We start from the raw sequence: 22,041 nt of genomic DNA on the forward strand, positions 1-22,041 counted from the left end.
GTGGACGATGAATGCCCCCCCCAGAGGAAATAAAAGAGGAGCGAAAGGGGAGTGGAGTTTGCAGGAGACAATTAGTTAATCCCTGCATTCTTGCCAAGTATTGCAACATCTGAAAGATATCGGCCTGGCCACTCTCCAAGCCTGATAAAGGTCAGTAATTGTGAACCACCTTGAAAGACGGTGGGAGAGGAAAGACTTTGCTGAAGAGGAATTCACTGTCAATTGAATAAAAGGGGTTTATCGGGACGAGGACTCGGCTTTGTGCTGTTGGGGAAGTCCAGGTCAGAACACCCAGTCTTTGGGCTGGAGGACTATGGGACATGAAATGTAATTATCTGTTAAACATCAGTGGGAGGAAAGCTGCTCCAAGCCACTCTGGCTTATTGCCAAGAAAAGCAGGTGGCCTCTCCCCAACTTTCTCCTTCCTTTCCGGTTCTAGATCCTCTTCGCCACAGAGACTTTCGCCATGGGGGTGAACATGCCAGCAAGGACCGTGGTTTTCAATTCCGTTCGTAAACACGACGGTGCTAATTTCCGGGACTTGGTACCAGGTAGGAGTGGAGAGGAGCATACGTCATGGTGCGGGTGGATGGGGGCGGGGCTGGGAGGGTTTATAAGTAGAATGGCCAGATGTTCCACGGAGAAAACATCTTCCTGCCCTTCTCTTGCACATCATCTCCCACTTCCTACCCCCAGTTTTCCCCCTTTGCTAGCTCTTTATCTTGTCACTGTTCCTGATGGCTGCCATGAAGGCTGTTAGGGGTATCTCCGTTTAAAGATGGCACATCCCACAGAGCTACCCTCGAACTATTGGGGTCTTTAGGCAAAAAGCCAGCAAGGCAATTCATCTGCTCATAAATTGTTTCAACTCCTACCCTCAAAACGACACTATAGAGCATTGCACACCAAGACAACTAGACACAAGAACAGTTTTTTTCCCCAAACGCCATCACTCTGCTAAACAAATAATTCCCTCACCATTGTCAAACTATTCACTAAGGCTGCACTTTTCCCAAATGTCATCACTCTGCTAAACAAATAATTCCCTCAACACTGCCAAACTATTTACTAAGTCTGCCTTACTGTTACTATTAGTCTTCTCATCGTTCCTATCACCCATCTCCTCCCACTTATGACTGCAGGACTGTAATGTTGTTGCTTGTATCCATAGGATTTATATTGATTGTTTCCTGATTGCTTATTCGTAGCCTATGACTATCATTAACTGCTGTACCTTATGATTCTTGACAAATGTATCTTGTCTTTTATGTATACTGAGAGCTTATGCACCAAAAGACAAATTCCTTGTGTCTCCAATCACACTTGGCCAATAAAGAATTCTATTCTGTTCTGTTCTATTCTATCTCAACTATTTATGATATTTTGGGGGAACTTTGAGACTGGGAAACATATATATATATATATATATAGTGACCACAGCATGGTTTCTTCTCCAACAGAAAGCAAAAGGGAACTAGCATTGTTTCTCAACCTTGCCCACTTTAAGATGCCTGGACTTCAACTCCCAAAATTCCCTAGCCAGAATGCCAAAATTCTGGGAGTTAAAGTTTGAGCATCTTAAAAGTGGCCAAGGAGGAGAAACACTGGGCTAAAAGGCTAAAATTCTAGCAAAGTACAGGTAATCTTTGACTTACAGTTGAGCCCATAATTTTTCTTGCTAAGCGAAACATTTGTTACATGAATTTTGCCCCACTTTACAAGCTTTCTTGCCACAGTTATTAAGGCCACACAGTTATTAACCGCTGCAGTTGTTAAGTTAGTGACACGGTCGTTAAGTGAATCTGGCTTCCCTCAGAAGGTCACCAATAAGGGGATCACATGACCCTAGGACATTGCATCCGTCATAAATATGAGTCAGTTGCCAAGCATCTGAATTTCGATCACGTGACCATGGTGGTATATTGCAACGGTCGTAAGTCTGTAAAGCGGTCACAACTCACTTTTTTCAGTTGCTGTTGTAACTTTGAACAGTCACTAAATGAGCTGTGGGCCGAGGACTACCTTTCTACAGAGATGAAGTTTCATCTGTCAGCCTTGCTGAGGCAAGAATGAAACTTGTGTTGTTTTTCCTTCTGGATAGTGTGGCTAATACCACCTATATCTGTCTTTCCTCCCTGTTCTAATAGCGGAATACATCCAGATGGCAGGCCGGGCTGGGCGTCGAGGTCTCGACACCACGGGGATGGTGATTATTCTGTGCAAAAACCAAGTGCCTGAAATGTCAGACCTTCACCGCATGATGTTGGTGAGTGATTGGTGTGCGCTTGTCTCACTTAAATTGCAACAGGAAGCAACTGCAGTTGCTTAAGCTGTAAATGAATCCGTCTTAACAACAGAATAACAGAGTTGGAAGGGACCTTGCAGGTCATCTAGTCCAACCCCCCCCCCATCTTACCCAAGCAGGAGGCTCTACACCAGAGGTAGTCAACCTTTTTATACCTACCGCCCACTTTTGTATCTCTGTTAGTAGTAAAATTTTCTAACCGCCCACCGGTTCCACAGTAATGGTGATTTATAAAGTAGGGAAGTAACTTTACTTTATAAAATTTATAAAGCAGAGTTACAGCAAACCCCTACTGCCCACCATGAAAGCTGGAACGCCCTCTAGTGGGCGGTAGGGACCAGGTTGACTACCACTGCTCTACACCATTTCTGACAGATGGCTGTCCAGTCTCTTCTTCAAAGCTTCCAGTGCTGAAGCTCCCACAATTTCCGAAGGCAAAGCTGTTCCATTGGTTGATTGTTCTGACTGTCAGAAAATTTCTCCTTGTTTCTAGGTTGAATCTCTCCCTGGTCAGTTTCCATCCATTATTCCTTGTGTGGGCTTCAGATGCTTTGGAAAATAGGTTGTCCCCCTCCTCTCTGTGGCAGTCCTTCAAATATTGGAACACTGCTCTCATATCTTCCCTGGTCCTTCTCTTCGCTAGATTAGCCATGCCCAGTTTCTGCAACGGTTCATTGTATGTTTTAGTATCCAGTCCCCTAATCATCCTGGTTGCTCTTCTCTGCATTTTTTCTAGAGTCTTAACATCTTTTTTATAGTGTGGTGACCAAAACTCGATGCAATATTCTAGGTGTGGTCTTACTAAGGCTTTATAGAGTGGTATTAGTACCTCACATGATCTTGACTAAATCCCTCTGTTAATGCAATTTAGGATTGCATTGGCTTTTTTGGCTGCCGCCACACACTGCTGGCTCATATTTAGCTGGTTGTGCACCAAAACTCCAAGGTCCCTCTCACAGTCACTTCTATTAAACATGGTTTCTCCCAATCTATATGTGTACTTTTCTTGCCTAAGTGTAAGACTTTACTTTTTCTCTACATTGAATTTAATTTTGTTTATTTGGGTTGAAATTATAGCCAGTGATAAATATCCTCCTTCCGGCTGAGGATAAAAGTGTCAGGTTTCCAAAGGATGCCCTAGTTAATTCATGAGGTTCGAGCCAAGTTTCAAAAGAAATCCAGTCATTTATTAGGAGCAACATTTTGGCAATATCCAAGCTCTACCCTCACGTAATTTATGGCCCCCTATGATCCTATTTCCCTACCCCTCCTCCCTGGGTGTGTCATAAATCATATTCTCCAATGGTTCGCGGGCTGCAGAATCCACACCCTCACCTGCTTGCTCCGGTAATCAAGGATACAATCTAGAGAAAGGCATGTGTGGAATGTACTTTAGGTCGAGGAAGCCGAGCAGCTCTGTCAGTTCTCCCTCCTGCTTATGGCAACTTGAAAGCAGGCCAGGAATGCTTTGAAGAGTTGACCAAAAGTTTATTGGAACCTCATTAAGGACAAAGAACAGCCACGCCCTTCTGGGTCCAAACATCTGATGTTTGCTACTTCAGTTTGGACATTCCAGGGAATCCTTGACTTACAACCATCATTGGACCCAGAACCACAGTCGCAAGTTGTGGTGGTTGTCAAAGAGATCGCCATGTGACTGCTGCCAATTGTACCACCTTTCTGTTTCCTTTTAGGGCAAACCTACTCGGTTGCAGTCCCAGTTCCGCCTGACATACACCATGATCCTAAACCTGTTGAGGGTGGAGGCACTCCGCGTGGAAGACATGATGAGGAGAAGCTTCTCCGAGTTTCACACCCGGAAAGACAGCAAGGTGTGGTGGATTGGGGAGGGCAGGGGGGAAATTGAAATAGCTCCTGGAAAGGTGTTTGAGAGGAATCCAGAGAAGCATCCTAAACTTTTCTGAGACACAACGGTTTGAGGTGGAGGGAGGATAATGGAAAAGAAGTGCGTGTTGGAAGGAATCTCTCATTTTTAAGACAGAAGGGCACCTGGAAGAAAATGGAGGATGAGTAAGGAAGATAATACAGGGAGCAGAGAAGGAAAAACTGTATAAATCTGTTGAATGGAATGGAACAGAACAAGACAGAATAGTATAGTTAGAATTCAGTAGAATTCTAGTAGAATAATTAGAATAGAATTCAGAATAGAATAAAATAGAATAGAATAACTTTATTGTCCCTTTGAATGTACATGAATCGGCATACATTAAAATGAAATTACATTGCATACAGCTCTCAAAGGGTTATCCGCCTCTAATATGAACATAAGCATGACTAAATAAATACATACATACATACAAAATTTTGCATGTACCTACATCTATTATATGACACGGAGAAAAGGACGGAAGTCCATCTCTAAAGTCAAGAACAGGGGCCTGTAAACTGGCAACTTTTAAGATTTGTGGACTTCAACTCCCAGAATATCTCCCTGCTGGCTGGGGAATTCTGGGAGTTGAAGTCCACACATCTTAAAATGTTGCCAAGTTTGGACACACACACACACACACACACACACACACTCCCCCTGTCAAAAAGATGGCGCCTAAACTGCTGTAGACGATTGAGTCCCTCCAGCTAGCAGCGGTTTTCCAAAGATGTAGTAAAGACGTGTCCTCATTTGGTATCAAGGACCAAATTCTGAATTTGCTGTGTGGATATCAGTTGCTCTTCCAGATCAGATTGAAGACTGCAAAATATTTCCTTCTATGGTGGCTGCAATCACCTGGTGTACTAAGTGCATTAAACCATTGGACTGGGGGGGCATGTAGCATGCTGAATCCACGTTTCAGCTGTGTTCACACAACACTCGGAGCCAAACTCGATGTAACCTAGCATGTTTTGTGAACTTGGCTTCCTTGTGTTAAATGGTTGGATGGAAAGGGAAAGGCAAGAAGTCGGGCGCTACACGGCTTCGCTCCATCTTCTGCGTTTCCTCGCCAGGTCTATGAACACAGAATCGGCCAGCTGAGCAGTATGTTAGCCAAGATGGAAATGCCAGACACCTCAAGGCAGCTCGGCGACTTACAGGAGTATTATTCTGTCGTCCGAGAACTGCGAGAGATACGGGAGTGCGTTCAGGTACTGACTGGAAGACGTTTCATTACCTAAAAACGTTAAAACAATGAAGCAAGCAAGCTCAGAGAGCACCAAGGGACCCTTCATCTCAGCCCTGAGCTACAAATATTCTCTCCTTTGTGGGTTTCTCCCTTCCAGAGGCGCGTCATGGAATCGATGAACGGATTGAAAGCCCTTTCTGTGGGGCGAGTGATTGTGGTGAACAATCAAGAGCACAAGAACGCCCTGGGAGTCATCTTGCAAGTAGGTCCCACCATTTCCACACTGCTCCAGACTGGCACTTTACAAATGGAATGGGAACGATTTAGCCCAGGATTGGGCAGCTATAATAACCCTTTTGTGACCTGCGGACTTCAACTCCCAGAATTCCTGAGCCGGGCCATGCTGGCTGAAGAATTCTGGGAGTCGAAGTCTGTAAGTCGTACAGGGGCCATAGATACTCAACCCTTGATTTATCCCACACAAGGCTAAGGAGCCCCAACTCATTCAGCCCTCTAACCCAGTATTTCTTAACTTTGGCCATTTTAGCATACTGTATGTGGACTTCAAGTCCCAGTCGGTATACTGGAGAAACAGCTACCTAACCTGTCTGTCTGTGTGTGCTCTTTGTATCTGTATAGTTTTTTTTATTAAAAAAAATAGGCCTAATGTCAGGCCTGCAGCCTTATTCCTTTTGGATCTTTGGCCTGCCACTCTTTCTATTAGTCTACTATGCATTTTCTACTGTGGGAAAATGGGAGGGAAAATTGTACGGAGTTAGATGTTATGTAGCCAAAACAAAATTCTTTCTAGAAAGCCAAGGTCATCACTTTGTCTCTGCATTTCTGCACCTGACTGGAACTGGCAGTGGACCGGACTGGCATGGCAGTGGGAGATTGGACCATGTGAGGGACTTGTGGATATGGGGGCAAGATCTTGAACTTTCAACTGGGTGTGGAAAACTGGGAAGCTTTCAGATTCGGGTTTTCCCAGATGTGCCAACATGGCTCTCTTAATAAATTGGAACTTTGAGCAATACTTCGCCTTGGACTCTGATTTAATTTTGGATGCTATTTGGAACCCTGAAACCTAATGGATGAACTTTTATTTTTTATTTTTTTATTTTTTATTTTTTATTTTTTATTTTTTTATTTTTTATTATTTCTTTTCCTCTTTTTGTAAGCCGCCCGGAGTCCTTTGGGATTGGGCGGCCTATAAATTTTATTAATAAAATAAATAAAATAAATAATAAACTTATTCAGTAAGATTCTCCTCTGGTCAGGCCTACTAAAAGGAGTGCTGATTTAGAAATTACTTCATTTAGCGACCGTTCATTGTTACAATGGTGATGAAAAAATAACTTTGTGACCGGTCCTCTCCCTCCTCCAGGTTTCTTCAGACGCAGCCAATCGGGCCTTCAGCACTTTAGTGATGTGTGAGAAGAACTCCATGGAGCGAGACTTGACTGAAGGCGAGGAGTTGAATCCTCCTCCATCTGAAGAAGTGCCTCTACCCGAGGATCTTCTCCACACGAAGCTCTTCCTTCCTGAAGGTAAAGTGATGGAGAACTCAGTACAGGAGTCGTCTGGGGGCTGGAGGTTGAGGAGGGAGGGGCAGAATTTATCGAGCAGGAAAACACGATATGAACCTCAGTAAGCATAATTGTGCCTCTTAAATGCAACAGTTTGCGTAGTTACCGTTCAAAGTTACACTGAAAAATGTGACATAACCATTTTTCTTAGTTACAACCTTTGCAGCATCAGCATGATAGCAATAGCATACTTCGACTTACCATATTTTTCAGACAATAAGACGCACCGGAGTATAAGACGCACCATGATTTTGAAGAGGTAATTTTTTTTTAAAAGGGTTTGCACTCTGCAAGCTTCCCAAACCCTCTTCACACCTCATTTTTTGAAGAAAAAAAAGGCATGCAGAGCTTTGGGAGGCTTGTAGAGTGCTCCTGGGGGCTGGGGGGGGGCAAAAATGAGCAAAAACAGCCTGCTTTTTGCTCGCTTTTGCCTTCCCCAACCCCCAGGAGCACGTTGCAAGCCTCCCAAACCCTCTGCACGTCCATTTTTGCAAAGGGGGTAGGGTTTCGGTAGGCCAAAAATGCTGTATTCAGTGTATAAGATGCACCCAGATTTTCACCCTCTTTTTTAGGTAAAAAGGTGTGTCTTATACTCCCCAAAATACAGTACATACTGCTTCACAGTGCTTTTACAGCCCTCTCTAAGCAGTTTACAAAGTCAGCCTATTGACACCCCCCCCCCAAACAATCTGGGTCCTCCTTTTACCCACCTCAGAAGGATGGAAGGCTGAGTCAGTCTTGAGCCAGTGAGATTTGAACTGCTGAACTACAGCTAGCAGTCAGCTGAAGTAGCCAGCAGTACCGCACTCTTAACCACTATGACATATCTGCTTTCATGTGATCAAAATTCAAATGCTAGGCAAGTGGTTCAAGTTAGGACCTTTTTTCTGTGTCCCAGGATCATGAGATCCCCTTTTGGAACCTTCTGACAAGCAAAGTCAACGGGGAAACCAGATTCACTTAACAATCAGGCTACTGATAGGGTAGGGTTGAATTATCAACTGCAGCGATTCACTTAACAGCTGTGGCAAGGAAAGTCATAAAATGGGACAAAGTCACTTAACCAATGTCTCACTGAAGAATAGAAATGTTGGGCTCAATTGTGGTTGTAACTCGAAGACTACCTGCATTGCAAACATTTAAAAAATTGGGAGGAAACAAAATCCCCCCCCCAAAGGTTGCCAACAAGATTGTCCTCCAGGAGAGTTAGAAACTGACCAGCACTGACTTCTCATACTCCCAAGTCACAGCTGCTGAGGAAAGCTGTTTGGTGTCAGACCTGTCCCAACTTGGTACCTCATGAAAGAAACACCCTCGACTCCATTTGTAGCAAAAAGCTAACTTTTACTAAAAGCCAAGTGGTTACAATAGGCAAAGCCAGAACTAAGAGTTTGAGTGTCCAAAAGGTGCTTTTTTGAAGACGCAACTGGACTTTCTGGTTTTGTTTTGTTTTGTTGTTGTTGTTGTTTTTGAAGACGTTGTGCTTCTCATCTAAGAAAAGTCTTCAGCTCTGACTGGATGATGGAGAATGGAAGGATTTATATTCCTTTGCAGAAAGCAGGTCATTTGCATTCTTTTAGAGAATTGTTAAGGCCACCTGGAGGTTTATCTGTGTCCTCAGGGTCACCTGAGTGGTACAAATGGGTGTGGAGCCTTCTTGGAACTGCTGAAAGAATTGTGTGGTAGTCAGGAGATGGATTGTTAGGTTTGCTAACAGTTGCAAAACTTACAATAGCTCACAGCACTCAGATCAGTTCAGCCCAGCATCTAACAGAGAGAGAACTAACAGACATTCTGGCTCCCTCTTATGGCCAATTGAGGAAAAGCAGCACCCAATCACATTTACAGCATGATTTAAAGAAACAGTTACAACATTGTTACATGATTTATATCAGGGGTAGTCAACCTTTTTAAACCTACCGCCCACTTTTGTATCTCTGTTAGTAGTAAAATTTTCTAACCGCTCACCGGTTCCACAGTAATGGTGATTTATAAAGTAGGGAAGTAACTTTACTTTATAAAATGTATAAAGCAGAGTTACAGCAAACCCCTACCGCCCACCATGAAAGCTGGAACGCCCACTAGTGGGCGGTAGGGACCAGGTTGACTACCATTGATTTATATAGTGCCATCCCAACCATTAGATTATATTTCTAACATAGATGATGTCATATCCCTCCCCCTCTGTTGAGAGAGGGCTGTTCAATTTTGACATAGATGGCCTCTTTGATGGACCCCCTTTCAAATCAGTGGTCCTCTCTGTCGAAATACTGGGTTAGAGGGCTGAATTTGCTCTCTTCCAAAGTGTGACTTTTAAATGCAGACGGACTGCTGAACCTTGTCCTGATGGGTTTGTTCTCCTATGTTGTGCCATGCGTTTATGAAGTGGTTGTTTTGTTTCCCCAATATACAGAGCTGCCCATGGCTCGCTGTATTGTATTGCATATACCACATCGCTCAGTTTGCATTTGGGTGTTTTATCCTCGGGGTGGACAAGCTTCTGTCTTAGTGCATTCTTGGGTTTGAAGCAGACGTGGGTTCCTGGCAGTTTGCACCAGTTCAATAGAACCGGTTCATCAAATCTACCGAACCGGTTAGAAGAGGTTCCACCAGTGGACCCGGAAAGCAGGCCACACCTACAGAAGAGGTTCCAAAAATGTTTGAAACCCAACACACACACACACACACACACACACACACACAGACTCACACAGAGAGAGAAAGAGAAAGAAAGGAAGAAAGAAATAAAAAAGAAAAAAAGAAAGAAAAAGTGAGAGAGAGATGAAAGAAAAAAAGGAAAAAGGGACAGAGAGACAAAAGGAAAGAGAGAGAGAGAGAGAGAGAGAGAGAGAGAGAACACATGGCCGGCAAGCCACTCCCACCAGGTCACATGGCCGGCAAGCCACTCCCACAAAGGAGGCCACACCCACAGAGTAGGTTCGAATTTTTTTTGAAACCCACCACTGGTTTGAAGTGTGCACGAATGTTGCATTGGCTGAAGATCCTCCTGAGCATTTTTCAATGTTCCATTCAACGTATGAAATGACAACGTTGCTTCATTTATTGTTCTCTTCGTTGTCTGTTATGGAGAAGCTCCTGTAGGACCTTTTTTGAGATTTGATGTTAAGAGTTTGAGTGCAAAAATCCCCCTAGTTAACATTCCACTCCCAGGCACACCCTCCTGTTATCACCCCATTGTCCAGTCACCTTCGGAAAAGATAAATTTTGGTAAATATGCCCGCTGTGGTTGGTGAGATGGATAGGTGTTGCCTTCCATTCCCAGGACCACGGCCTTCAAGTTTCTTGGGACAGTACAACTTATCCTTTTTCTTTTTTCCCCCAAGTCTTTCTTTCAGGTTTAACTCCTGCCTCCCCTGGTTCCCTCCTCTTTATAACACATGGCAGACTGACATCTGGCTGAGCTCGGAGTTGAGTGAAAGATGGCAGCTCTGACACCCAGGCTCTTTCTCCTCTCCCTCACAGGCCCCTGTGGACACACCATAAAGAAACTGGGCCCCGCAGATATTCTGGGCATCACAACGAAAACCCTCCGCGTTAATGCTGAGCGTATCCTGGAGGATTTCAGGAAACGACAAATGCCCAGGTTCAGGTGAGCCGAGAAGCGAAATTTGCCATTTTCTACTCATCCCCTCCGAGCTGGCCTGCTTCTGATGCCATCCACGGCATTGTTAAGTTTCCCAGAATGATTCATTTGAGATGGGTGGCTTTTATCAGTCAAATAAATAAATAAATAAACGTACCTGAGACATTTACATGCGTTTAACGACCATGGTGTTCGCTTAACGATCACTACAAAAAAGGTCACAAAATTAAGTGCAGTCACTTGGTGCCCTGCTTAATGACCGCCCGAGCTTACAACTGTAGCACCGGGGTGAATTACAGTTATAAATTGAGGACTACGATAAAACTACCGTATTTTTTGGAGTTATAAGATGCACCTTTTTCCCTCAAAAAAGAGGCTGAAAATCTGAGCGCGTCTTACACACTGAATACAGCATTTTTTTGCCTCCCGAAACCCCGTTCCCTTCACCAAAATGGCCGTGCATAGCCTTTAGGAGACTTGCAGAGTGCTCCTGGGGGCTGGGGAGGGTAAAAATAAGTGAAAAACAGGCTGTTTTTTGCTCAATTTTGCCCAGCCCCCAGGAGTGCTCTATAAGCCTCCAAAAGGCTATTCATGCCCCTTTTTGGGGGAAAAAAACAGGTCATTTTTGGGTGGTCTGCAGAGTGTAAAACCTTTTTTTTAATTTGCCTCTTCAAAATCTTGGTGTGTCTTATACGCCAGTGCATCTTATACTCCAAAAAATACGGTACATGAAAGTTGGTGATCTCGCAGTAACTTAGACCTGGCTGAAAGATTTAGCTAGCTTTTCTGTTTGGTGGGGGGCACACTCATGATCTCGAAGTTGATGTGACTTGGAACACAAGGGAGATTTTGGAAGGATTCAAGACACCCAGTTACTGGTGACACTGCATTTCAAGGGTCAGGCCTTAAAAACCTACTGTTATCATCTTTTAATGACCCCATAAACCCTTGCGGGCTGGACAATTGAGTGGAGCTGAGTGATTCCTGGCCAGATGCCCTTCCTGTCGCCAATGCGGGGTTATATTCACCAGATATATGCTCATCATGCCCAGAGAGAGAGAGAGAAATATCTGCCTCTACCTAGGACTGAACTCACAACGCTCCACCTCTAGGCCACTAGCACAACTCATTAAAAAAAACCTACTGTGGCCTCCTTATTTCTCTCTCTCACCATCTTGCAGGAACGACCCACCTGGACCATCAGCAGCCACAGCAATCCAGGAGCTGCTGCGTTTAGCTGAGGGCTCTCCGGAAGGCCTCCCGCTTCTGGATCCCGTGAACGACCTTCAGCTGAAGGAGCTGGAAGTCGTAGAGAGCATGATCCGTGCCCGTGGTCTGGAGGAACGTTTGCCAGAGTTCCAGTGTGTGCACAGCCCCCTCTTCCACATAGAGGTCAGTTCAGAGCAGGGGTGGGCTTTTAAAATTTTAGCAAGGGATTCTCTGCTCGATTGCTGGGTGAGCGTGGCCTAGTTGGCCTCCTGCACCATGATTGGGGGGATTTTTGCCCTCCCCGGGCTCCGGGAGGGTGAAAACGGTGTCGCCTCAGGCTCCAGAGGGCCTCCGGAGGCTGGAAACAGGCCCCTTTCTGGGCTTCCCAAACTTCTGGTTGGCCTGTTTTTCATGCTCCCCGAGCCCCTGTGTGTGCCTTGCACTTACCTGCGTCCAAAACAAGCCGCATGGGGACTCCTGGGAGGGGCAGAACGGGGTGGGCAGGGCCAGCCAGGGGTGGGATTTGGGGGTTCTCCGAACTGCACAGACTTTCCCGAATCCCTGCAAACTCCCAGCAGCCCATCTCTGGCCCAGCATTTTGTGGGCAGCTTTGGAAAGGAGGCAGGGCAGGGGGCATCATCTTCAGAGTAATAACAGAGTTGGAAGGGACCTTGGAGGTCTTCTAGTCCAACCCCTTTGTTGAAAGTTCAGAAGGAGCAAGGAGTGTGATTGTGATTCAGAGTTCTGCATAATTGCCAGCCGCCTTGGCACTCTCTCCTGATGTTGCCCCACTCCCACTTCCCATATCTTTTTTCAAAACCAGGAAACCGTACCTGTTTACCAGGAAATTATGAATTTAGCAGCTACTTCAGCCGTTACGTTTGCCTCTTTCTTGTTTTGGGTTGGTGTGACTTTAATTAACATCACTTTTGTTCTTTTTCAAGCCATTTTGTTGATGCTGTTGGGAATGGTTTGTTGTATTATTATTATTATTATTTTTTGTCTTTTAAACTGCTCTGAGCTCTGGTGGGAACGATGGTAGTGTAAAACCGCATGTGTCCGCATTTTAACTTCTCACACCTAGCAAATGCAAAAACAATGTATTCATTCATATTAATTCCCATTTTAAATATATACATATCTGTCTGTCTGTCTCATCTCTATCTCATATCTATATTGATCATCTATCTAATCTCTATCTATCTCTATCATCTATCTACCTCATCTCTACCTCATATCTCTCTATTGATCATCTATGTAATCTATATGTATTTCTATCTACCTATCTCATCTCTATTGATCATCTATCATATATATATCGCCATCTTCACCTTGCTGAAATGTTGCCAAGACAATCTCAATCTTACACGGGGAAAGACCCGAATACAAGACCAGCATACCTACACCCGTGAAAATCTAAGAATATGTGTGTGTGTGTGTATGTATGTATATGTATTGTGTCACATACTTATTTCCCTGGCTTAGCTGATAAAGGAGGAGAGCCTGTGGCTTAGTGGCTAACACAACTGCCTAATATGTAATACAGCACAGGTTCAAATCCCAATAAGGGTATGGCTAGCTGATGAGAGCTAAATAGCTTGAAATAGATCTATACTAGTCTCCCTTTATTTATTTATCAGCACAAATGCAACACACACACACACACACACACACATATAATCTCTATCTCATATCTATCTAGATTAGATAGATATCATCTATCTAATCTATATCTCTATATTTCTATCTCTATTGATCTTCTATAATCAATATCTATCTCTATCTCTCTATGTGTATCTATCTATCTCATCTCTATCTCATCTATATTGATCATCTAATCTATATATCTATATATCTATCTCATTTCTATCACATCTCTATCTATTGAGCATCTATATAATCGAACTCTAATCTATATCTCTTATCTCTATTAATCATCTATGTAATCTATCTCTTATCTCTCTATGTCTGTCTGTCTGTCCGTCCATCCATCCAACTATCTATCTATCTCTATTTCATTTCTTTCTTCAATCTGTAGATTAGTTGCAGTTGGCCAGTTGCAGAATTCTTGAAGGTTTTCAAGAAAAGATTGGACAACCATTTGTCTAGGATGGTATAAGGACTCCGGCCTTACGCAACGGTTTGGATTACAAGACCTGTAAGATTCCTTCCAGCTCTATGAATCTATGATTCATCTGGTCTTTCCCCCTCCTATGCTAGAGACTTTGGTGCTCTCCGAGGCAAAGCTTGGCGACAGGAGACAGAATTACAGAGTTGGAAGGGGCCTTGGAGGTCAAACAAATGGCTATCCAATCTCTTCTTGAAAACTTCCAGTGTTGGAGCATTTACAACTTCTGGAGGCAAGTCATTCCACTAATTAAATGTTCTAAATGTCAGGAAATTTCTCCTCAGTTCTAGGTTGCTTCTCTCCTTGATTAGTTTCCACCCATTGCTTCTTGTTCTGCCCTCAGGTGCCTTGGAGAATAGCTTGACTCCCTCTTCTTTGTGGAAGCCCCTGAGATATCGGAAGGCTGCTATCATGTCTTCCCCTAGTCCTTCTCTTTATTCACAAGCAGCAACTCGGTTTGGGTTGGCTTTGAATAAGGAATTGCAGATGTAGCGATGAAGCTCTTTTCCTGAAAAATTAGAAATATTCAGACCGGCTCACCCAGCCTGGCCTCTTCCGGTTGCGTTGAACAGCACCCTTTCCTCCATACCAGGGGATGTGGTCCTTCTGCGCAAGAGTCCTTCAGATTGTCTTACATCCCTTCTCTCACCTTTCCAATCTCCTCCCTCTCTCTCTAGTTTGTACGCTTCCGAGAGCGCCAACGGGTGTTGGATGAACTAGAGCAGTTGCGCTTCCTGCTGTCGGACCAGTCCCTTCTCTTACTGCCTGAGTATCACCAGCGCGTCGAAGTGAGTGGCCTCTCTGCAGATGCCAACCAGTGGCCGGGGAATGAAGAAATGAAGAAGTGGAGTTCTTGTGTCTTGTGTAGAGCTGAGCCAAGGGGCAACCAAGAGAAATCTTTTCAATGTTTTACCGCAATAGCAATAGCACTTAGACCAGCGGTTCTCAACCTGTGGGTCGGGACCCCTTTGGGGGTCGAACAACCCTTTCGCCTAAGACCATCAGAAAACACATCGTTTCGATGGTCTTAGGAACCGAGACACCAATTTGATGGTTGGGGGTCACCACAACATGAGGAACTGTATTAAAGGGCTGCAGCATTGGGAAGGTTGAGAACCACTGACTGAGACTTACGTTTACCCGAAAGTAAGACAGGGTCTTATTTTCTTTTGACCCCCGAAATAAGCACTTGGCCTTATTTTCAGGGAGGCCTTATTATTTTTTTGAGGTGCAGGAGGCGGCGAGCACCTCACAGCTGCTGCTGTGTTGCAATATTTTCAGGGGAGGGTTTATTTTAGTGCATGCGCTCAAAACCCCGATTGGGCTTATTATCCGGGGAGGTCTTATTTTTGGCAAAACAGGGTATGTATCACTTCACAGTGCTTTTACAACCCCCTCTAAGTGGTTTTACAGAGTCAGCATATTGTCCCCCAACAATCCGGGTCCTCATTTTACCCACCTCGGAAGGATGGAAGGCTGAGTCAACCTTGAGCCTGGTGAGATTCGATCTGCCAAACTGCTGGCAGCCGGTGATCAGCAGAAGTAGCCTGCAGTACTGCACTCTAACCACTGCGCCACTGTGGCTCAGTATCTTTATAGAACACCCTGAATCAGTCAATCAGTCCAAAGTGCTGTTGCTATTGCTACAGCCTGTCCCCCATGGTGAATTCTGGTCAATTTCATGGAATCCTCGAAGGGAGGGTGTTCTCCTTTGTTCCCCAAGCCATAGATAGAGCCGGTTGGGCTTTTTTTTCAATCGACCCTTCTGGTCCCTTCAGGTCTTGCGTTCCCTGGGCTACATCAATGAAGGAGGAGCCGTGGAGCTCAAGGGGAGCGTTGCCCGTCAGATCAGCAACCATGAGCTGCTCCTGACGCAGCTGCTTCTGGACAACGCCCTGACCGACCTGCGGCCCGAGGAAATCGTGGCCTTGCTGAGCTGCACAGTGTGCCAGGTGCGCACCCAGGTGGAGCCGCAGCTGCCCTCCGTCCTTCAGAAGGTGAGTGGGGACAGGGAGGGGAGTGGGATAAAAGGGAGGACCTGAGTTGCCATTTGGGCTTCTTCCTCTCCTCCAAATCTTTGTCTGCTTACCCACATTTCAGAGTTGTTGAGATCCAGATAGGCTACGACTATGACGACTGGCTTAAGGTCAGCCGTCCCATCGGCTTATGCAGCAAAAGAAACTCCTGGCACATCATCTTACCCAAGAATATAACTTTACTGATAGATGAGTGGTGCAGTGGCCTAGAGGTGGAGCTCTTGCTTAACCATCAGGAGGCCATGAGTTCGATCCTAGGTAGCGGCGGGTATATCTCTCTCTCTCGGCACAATGAGTAAAATATCAGCTGCCACACTCCTCCCCGATATAAGAGATTACGTGGTCATTAAAAGAAATTATTATTATTATTATTATTATTATTATTATTATTATTATTATTAATAAGTAATTAAAAAGTAGGGAATGAGAGCTACGGAATGGTTAATATCAAGCGAGGAATTTTCCAGGGTGATTCACTTTCACCTCTTCTGTTCATCATCGCAATGATCCCACTATCAGTAATCTTTAAAAAAATGAAATTAGGCTACCAAACAGCCAAAGAACCTGAAAAAAATTTGCATTTATTATATATGGATGATTTAAAACTCTATGGAAAGTAGAAATAGAAACCCAATCACTGACAAACACAGAGTATTCAGCACCAATATTTCAATGCAGTTTGGCATGGAAAAATGCACCACTGTATCCATAAAAAGGGCAAAATCACTGCATCTGAGGGAATTGAAATGCCCAATGGCCAACTAATTAAATGCAAAGAAAATGAAGCCTACAAATACTTAGGCATTCTGCAGTTGGATAACATCAAGCATGGAGAAGTAAAAACTATTGTCAGGCGAGAGTACACCAACAGAGTTAGGAAAATTTTGAAATCTAAATTGAATGGTGGAAATACAATCAAGGCCATAAATACCTGGGCAATACCAGTTATAAGATACACAGCTGGCATAGTTAACTGGACACAAGCTGATTTGGACCTTTTGGACCGAAAAACCAGGAAACTAATGACAATGCACTACAGTTTACATCCACGTGGTGATACTGATAGACTATATCTGCCCCGAAAATCAGGTGGCAGAGGATTATTACAAGTGAAGCAAACAGTTGAAGAAGAAAAACATGCACTGGCTGATTATTTAAAAGACACTCAAGAACATCTATTAATCGAAGTAAAGAACAAAAATCTACTGAAGGCCCAACAGACAAAACAAGAATACAGAAAAGATGTGATAAAATCAAGAATGGAGAGTTGGCAGAACAAAGCACTGCATGGTCAATTTCTGGAAAAAATAAAAGATAAAGTGGACAGTGAACAAACTTGGTTATGGTTAAAAACAGGTACATTAAAGAAAGAAACAGAGTCACTAATCCTGGCTGCGCAAGAACAAGCTATCCGCACAAATGCCATTAAGGCCAAAATTGAAAAATCCTCTGATGATGCCAAATGCAGACTTTGCAAAGAAGCTGATGAAACTGTTGATCACATACTCAGCTGCTGTAAAAAAATCGCGCAGACTGATTATAAATTGCGGCACAATTCAGTAGCACAAATGATCCATTGGAATTTGTGCAAAAATTATAATATTAAAACAGCAACAAACTGGTGGGAACATCAGCCTGAAAAAGTCACCGAAAATCAGATGGTCAAGATCTTGTGGGATTTCCGTATACAAACCGACAAAATACTGGCGCATAATACACCAGACATCACACTAGTTGAGAAAAATAAGGTCACAATCATAGACATCGCAATACCAGGTGATAGCAGGGTCGCCGAGAAGGAACATGAAAAAATCGCAAGATACCAGGACTTAAAAATCGAAATTCAACGACTATGGCACAAACCAGCAGTGGTAATTCCAGTGGTAATTGGCACACTGGGCGCTATTCCAAAAGCACTGGAATTACATTTAAAACAGTTAAAAATTGACAAAATCACCATCAGTCAAATGCAAAAAGCTGCACTGCTTGGATCTGCACGCATATTACGAAAATACGTTACGACGTCCTAGGCCCCTGGGTGGGGCCCGACTAGTAACCAATGCCAAATCCGGCGAAACAACTGGCCGCTGTGATACAATTGTATAACAATAATAATAATAATAATAATAATAATAATAATAATAATAATAATAAACAACTTGACTGATAGATGCATATAGACACAGTAGAAACATAACAACAACTTGACTGATAGATACATATAGACCAGTGGTAGTCAACCTGGTCCCAACCGCCCACTAGTGGGCGTTCCAGCTTTCATGGTGGGCGGTAGGCATTTGCTGTAACTCTGCTTTATAAATTTTATAAAGTAAAGTTACTTCCCTACTTTATAAATCACCATTACTGTGGAACCGGTGGGTGGTTAGAAAATTTTACTACTAACAGAGATACAAAAGTGGGTGGTAGGTATAAAAAGGTTGACTACCCTTGATATAGACGCAGTAGAAGCATAACAACAACTTGACTGATAGATACATATAGACACAGTAGAAGCATAGCCAGTTCTGAAGTTCTCCTGCAAAAAACTGAAGTTAAAAATCTCTCTTTGCCCCCACCCTGTGGGTCACCCACTGTCCATTATCTACCAATCCAGTGCAATCTCTTTGTTTTGGGAGAAAGGCTCTCATCTTTAGACCTTGGGGTGTCGAGACTCCCCAAGGCCGCAGGCGGCAAACATGAATTGCTCCGTTCCCTCCCAGCCACCCATATTTTCCAATCATATACAATCCCTCTTTCCTGTTGTCTGGCTGTGAGCAAAAAACACCCAGTGACTCATCCATGACGGTTAGTGTCTCCTGGACGGATCCCCACCTTCTCTCCCTCTTCCTCCTTCAGGGCATACAGCACATCCGCTCGGTAGCCGAACAGATCGCCCTGCTGCAACGCAAGTGCGGCCTGCAAGAATCGATCGAGGATTTTGTGGAGCAGTATAAATTCGGGCTGGTGGAAGTGGTTTACGAATGGGCCCGTGGCATGGTAAGGGTTGAGGCTCCCCACCCATTCCCTTCCCAGTTTGAATTCTCTCATCCCACGGGGAGCATCTTTCCCTCTCTTTACTCTTAAGATGGACAAAGCTTCCCCGTTGGTGGAGCAAGTAGAGCGTGATAGTTTCTTCCCTACGGTTGACCAATTGGAACTTCAGGGCAGTGAGACAATGTTGAACCATGAGAGAAGTTGAAGAGCCCCAAGGACAAGGGATGGTTGCCTTTGCACCAGCCAGTGGATAATTGAGTAACTGTCCTGCAGACCAGAAAGTGCTGGTTGGTAGGTTCATCCCAAAAGTACTTTTTCAAAAGGCAGCTGGACTGTCTGTAGAGATTCTCAGTCATCCAGGTCATGGTTGTCCCAAAGGTGCTTTTTTTTCAGGAGGCAACTGGATTTTCTTGCTTTTTCTTTTGAAGACGTTTCACTTCTCATCCAAGAAGCTTCTTCAGCTCTGACAGGATTTATATTCCTCAGGGCCACTTGAAGAAGTTCTCCTGGTTCCTGTAGTCTGCAATTTTTCTGGAAATCCATTCCTACTCCCACACCATTCAAAGGGTGTTCATCCCAAATTGTATAGCCCATGATGGCGAACCTCGTGTGCCAAAAGCGGAGGAAGCGCAGGGAGGGTCGTACGCGGCATGCCACACCCATAATGTTATGTGCAAGACCACAGCACAAATGCGCAAATGACCAGCGCCTCCCCCCCCCCTCTCATTTTTGGCATGATTTTTTCACCTTCCCCAGGCTCCAGAAGCTTTATAGGAGCCTGGGGAGAGCGAAAATAGTCTCCCCTGCCCCTCCAGAGGCCCAAAAAACTGGCCCTATGGACAAAATGGAAGTTCGGGAACAGACTTCCAATTTGCTCATAGGGCCGGTTTCAGCCCTCTGGAGCATTCAGGGGCCTTCAGGAGGCTTCCCTGAAGGCTCCAGAGGGCAAAAAACCACCCTATGAGCAAACTGGAATTGAGTTCATAGGGCTGGTTTTTCGCACTCTGGAGGCTTCAGGAAAGCCTCCAGAGGGCGAAAAATGGCCTCAAAAAAAGACTGAAGTCTTCTCGTGTGCCCTGACAAATGGCTCCGCGTGCCACTTGTGGCACGTGTGGCATAGGTTCGCCATCACGGGTATAGGGGAAGGTCTGTAGAGATTCTCAGTCATCCAGAAATCCTTTATTGCAAGGAATATAAATCCTTCCATTCCCCACTGTCCTGTCAGAGCTGAAGAAGCTTCTTGGGTGAGAAGCGCAACGTCTTCAAAGAGAAAATAAGAAAGTCCAGTTGCCTCCTGAAAAAGCACCTTTGGTGTTAAGTAAGCTTCCCGTTGGGAGAGCGAATACGTTCAGCGAAGCGTTGTGAGAGTTGTGTTGGAGAACACACAAACCAGCATACAGAGATACTGCAGTTTAAATAGGCTTTTACTTTCGTGGAAATAGAGGTATCAGAGTCCATTAAACAGTCCAAGTCACACACGGATAAGACAGTCAGTCATCAATGCCTTTCAGTTAAGGGGTAATCCAAATAACATAGTCCAGTATCATATAATCAGTTCAGAACTCAAAGTTTCCTAGTAGTTGCAAAACTTACAGTGGCTCACGGCACTTTCTAACAGCCAGCTTCCAAAACACTCAGATCAGATCAGCCCAGCGTCTAATGAACAGAGAGCTAACAGTCATTCTGGCTCCCTCTTATGGCCGATTGAGGAAACAGCAACCAATCACATTTTATAGTATGATTTAAAGAAACAGGTATAGCATTGTTACATGATTTATATATTGCCAACCCAACCATTAGATTATAGATATTTGGACTGTGTTTTTTCTTGAACACCTTTTGCTTCTCATCCAAGAAGCTTCTTCAGTTCAGACGTTTGGAGACCAATGTCTCCAGAGAAAAATCAGAAAGTCCCATTGCCTCTTTGGGATGACCATGACCTGGAGAACTGAGAATCTTCATAGACATTGGTTACATGATTTACATTTGGATGCGTGGCCAATGACTCACATTTATGACGGTTGCAGTGATCACCGGGGGGGGGGCGGGTCATGTGATCCCCTTATCCAGTCTTCTGACAAGCCAAATCAATGGGGAAACCAGATTCCCTTAACAGCCATGTTACTAATTTAATAACTGCAGTGATTCACTTAACCAACAACGCGGCAAGAAAAGTTCTAAAATGGGAGAAAATTCACTTAACAAATTTCTCACTTAGTAACATAAACATTGGGCGTCAATGACGGTCGTGAGTTGAGGACTACCTGTAATGCAAAGGCAGAACTGAAATTCATGCACCAATTCCCTAAGCGAAAACTACTTTTCCCTGGCAAAGTGGTGGCACAGTGATTAGAATGCAGTACAGCAGGCTAATTCTGCTGACGGCCAGGAGTTCGATCCTGACTGGCTCAAGGTTGACTCAGCCTTCCATCCTTCTGAGGTCGGTAAAATAAGGACCCAGATTGTTGGGGACTTAAGAGACGACTGTAAAGTAGTGTGAAGAGTCTAGGTGCTATTGCTATTACACACATCCTATTCCTGGCGCCCCCCCCCCCCAAATCGTCCTATCAATCTCCAAGATGTTTTTGAAACAGCCACTCTGATTTTAGCCTGGCTCACAGCTGCCTTCTTCTCATAGTGAGGTCTTCTTGAACGCCATCTCAAAGAGCCACCTTCACTTTTGTAGCTTTTTCCCCCCCGCCACCACCAGTACTCCCCCTTCCTCTCAACACCACCCACCCATCCCCGGGTTTCATATCAGACCAGTACTGAACAGCCGGCATGAGGTGGCAATTCTGACAAATAGGGATCACTTAAGTCCCGAACACCAGCCTCGACACCTGTTGTGGCCCACCAGCAGAACTGGCAGTAGATTTGGACAGTGAGGAGGTTGGGGAGGAACATGGGCCAGTCCTGGAGTCTGGGGAAGGCGCTGATGAGGGCTCTGTGTCGGAGGCAGAGAGGGGGCCAGAGCCGTATGCCAGTTATCAGCTGCCTTCAGAGCCAGGCATTAGTGAGGCAGACAAACAGCTGGAGCCTGTTCCCAGCGTGTGCCTGTGTAGAGTTGCCAGACGAAGGGAACAGCTAAAGAACAGG

The 22,041-nt window shown here is 44.6% G+C and overlaps 1 protein-coding gene across 1 annotated transcript in view; it reads left to right on the forward strand.

Annotated features, from left to right (window-relative positions):
- SKIC2 (SKI2 subunit of superkiller complex) overlaps window positions 1-22,041 on the forward strand; it is a 51,913-nt gene that overhangs the window by 29,058 nt on the left and 814 nt on the right. The window contains exons 18-28 of the mRNA XM_087708454.1: window positions 440-551; window positions 2,148-2,266; window positions 4,000-4,137; window positions 5,270-5,407; window positions 5,543-5,647; window positions 6,773-6,935; window positions 10,458-10,584; window positions 11,760-11,970; window positions 14,593-14,703; window positions 15,694-15,912; window positions 18,808-18,948. Coding sequence (XP_087564580.1) covers window positions 440-551; window positions 2,148-2,266; window positions 4,000-4,137; window positions 5,270-5,407; window positions 5,543-5,647; window positions 6,773-6,935; window positions 10,458-10,584; window positions 11,760-11,970; window positions 14,593-14,703; window positions 15,694-15,912; window positions 18,808-18,948 — 1,584 coding nt within the window. The remainder of the gene's footprint in view (window positions 1-439; window positions 552-2,147; window positions 2,267-3,999; window positions 4,138-5,269; window positions 5,408-5,542; window positions 5,648-6,772; window positions 6,936-10,457; window positions 10,585-11,759; window positions 11,971-14,592; window positions 14,704-15,693; window positions 15,913-18,807; window positions 18,949-22,041) is intronic.

This window comes from Thamnophis sirtalis, unplaced genomic scaffold, assembly GCF_051295495.1.
Source record: "Thamnophis sirtalis isolate CommonGarterSnake01/CBP01778 unplaced genomic scaffold, rThaSir2_p1.2 scaffold_3, whole genome shotgun sequence".
Lineage (NCBI taxonomy): Eukaryota > Metazoa > Chordata > Lepidosauria > Squamata > Natricidae > Thamnophis > Thamnophis sirtalis.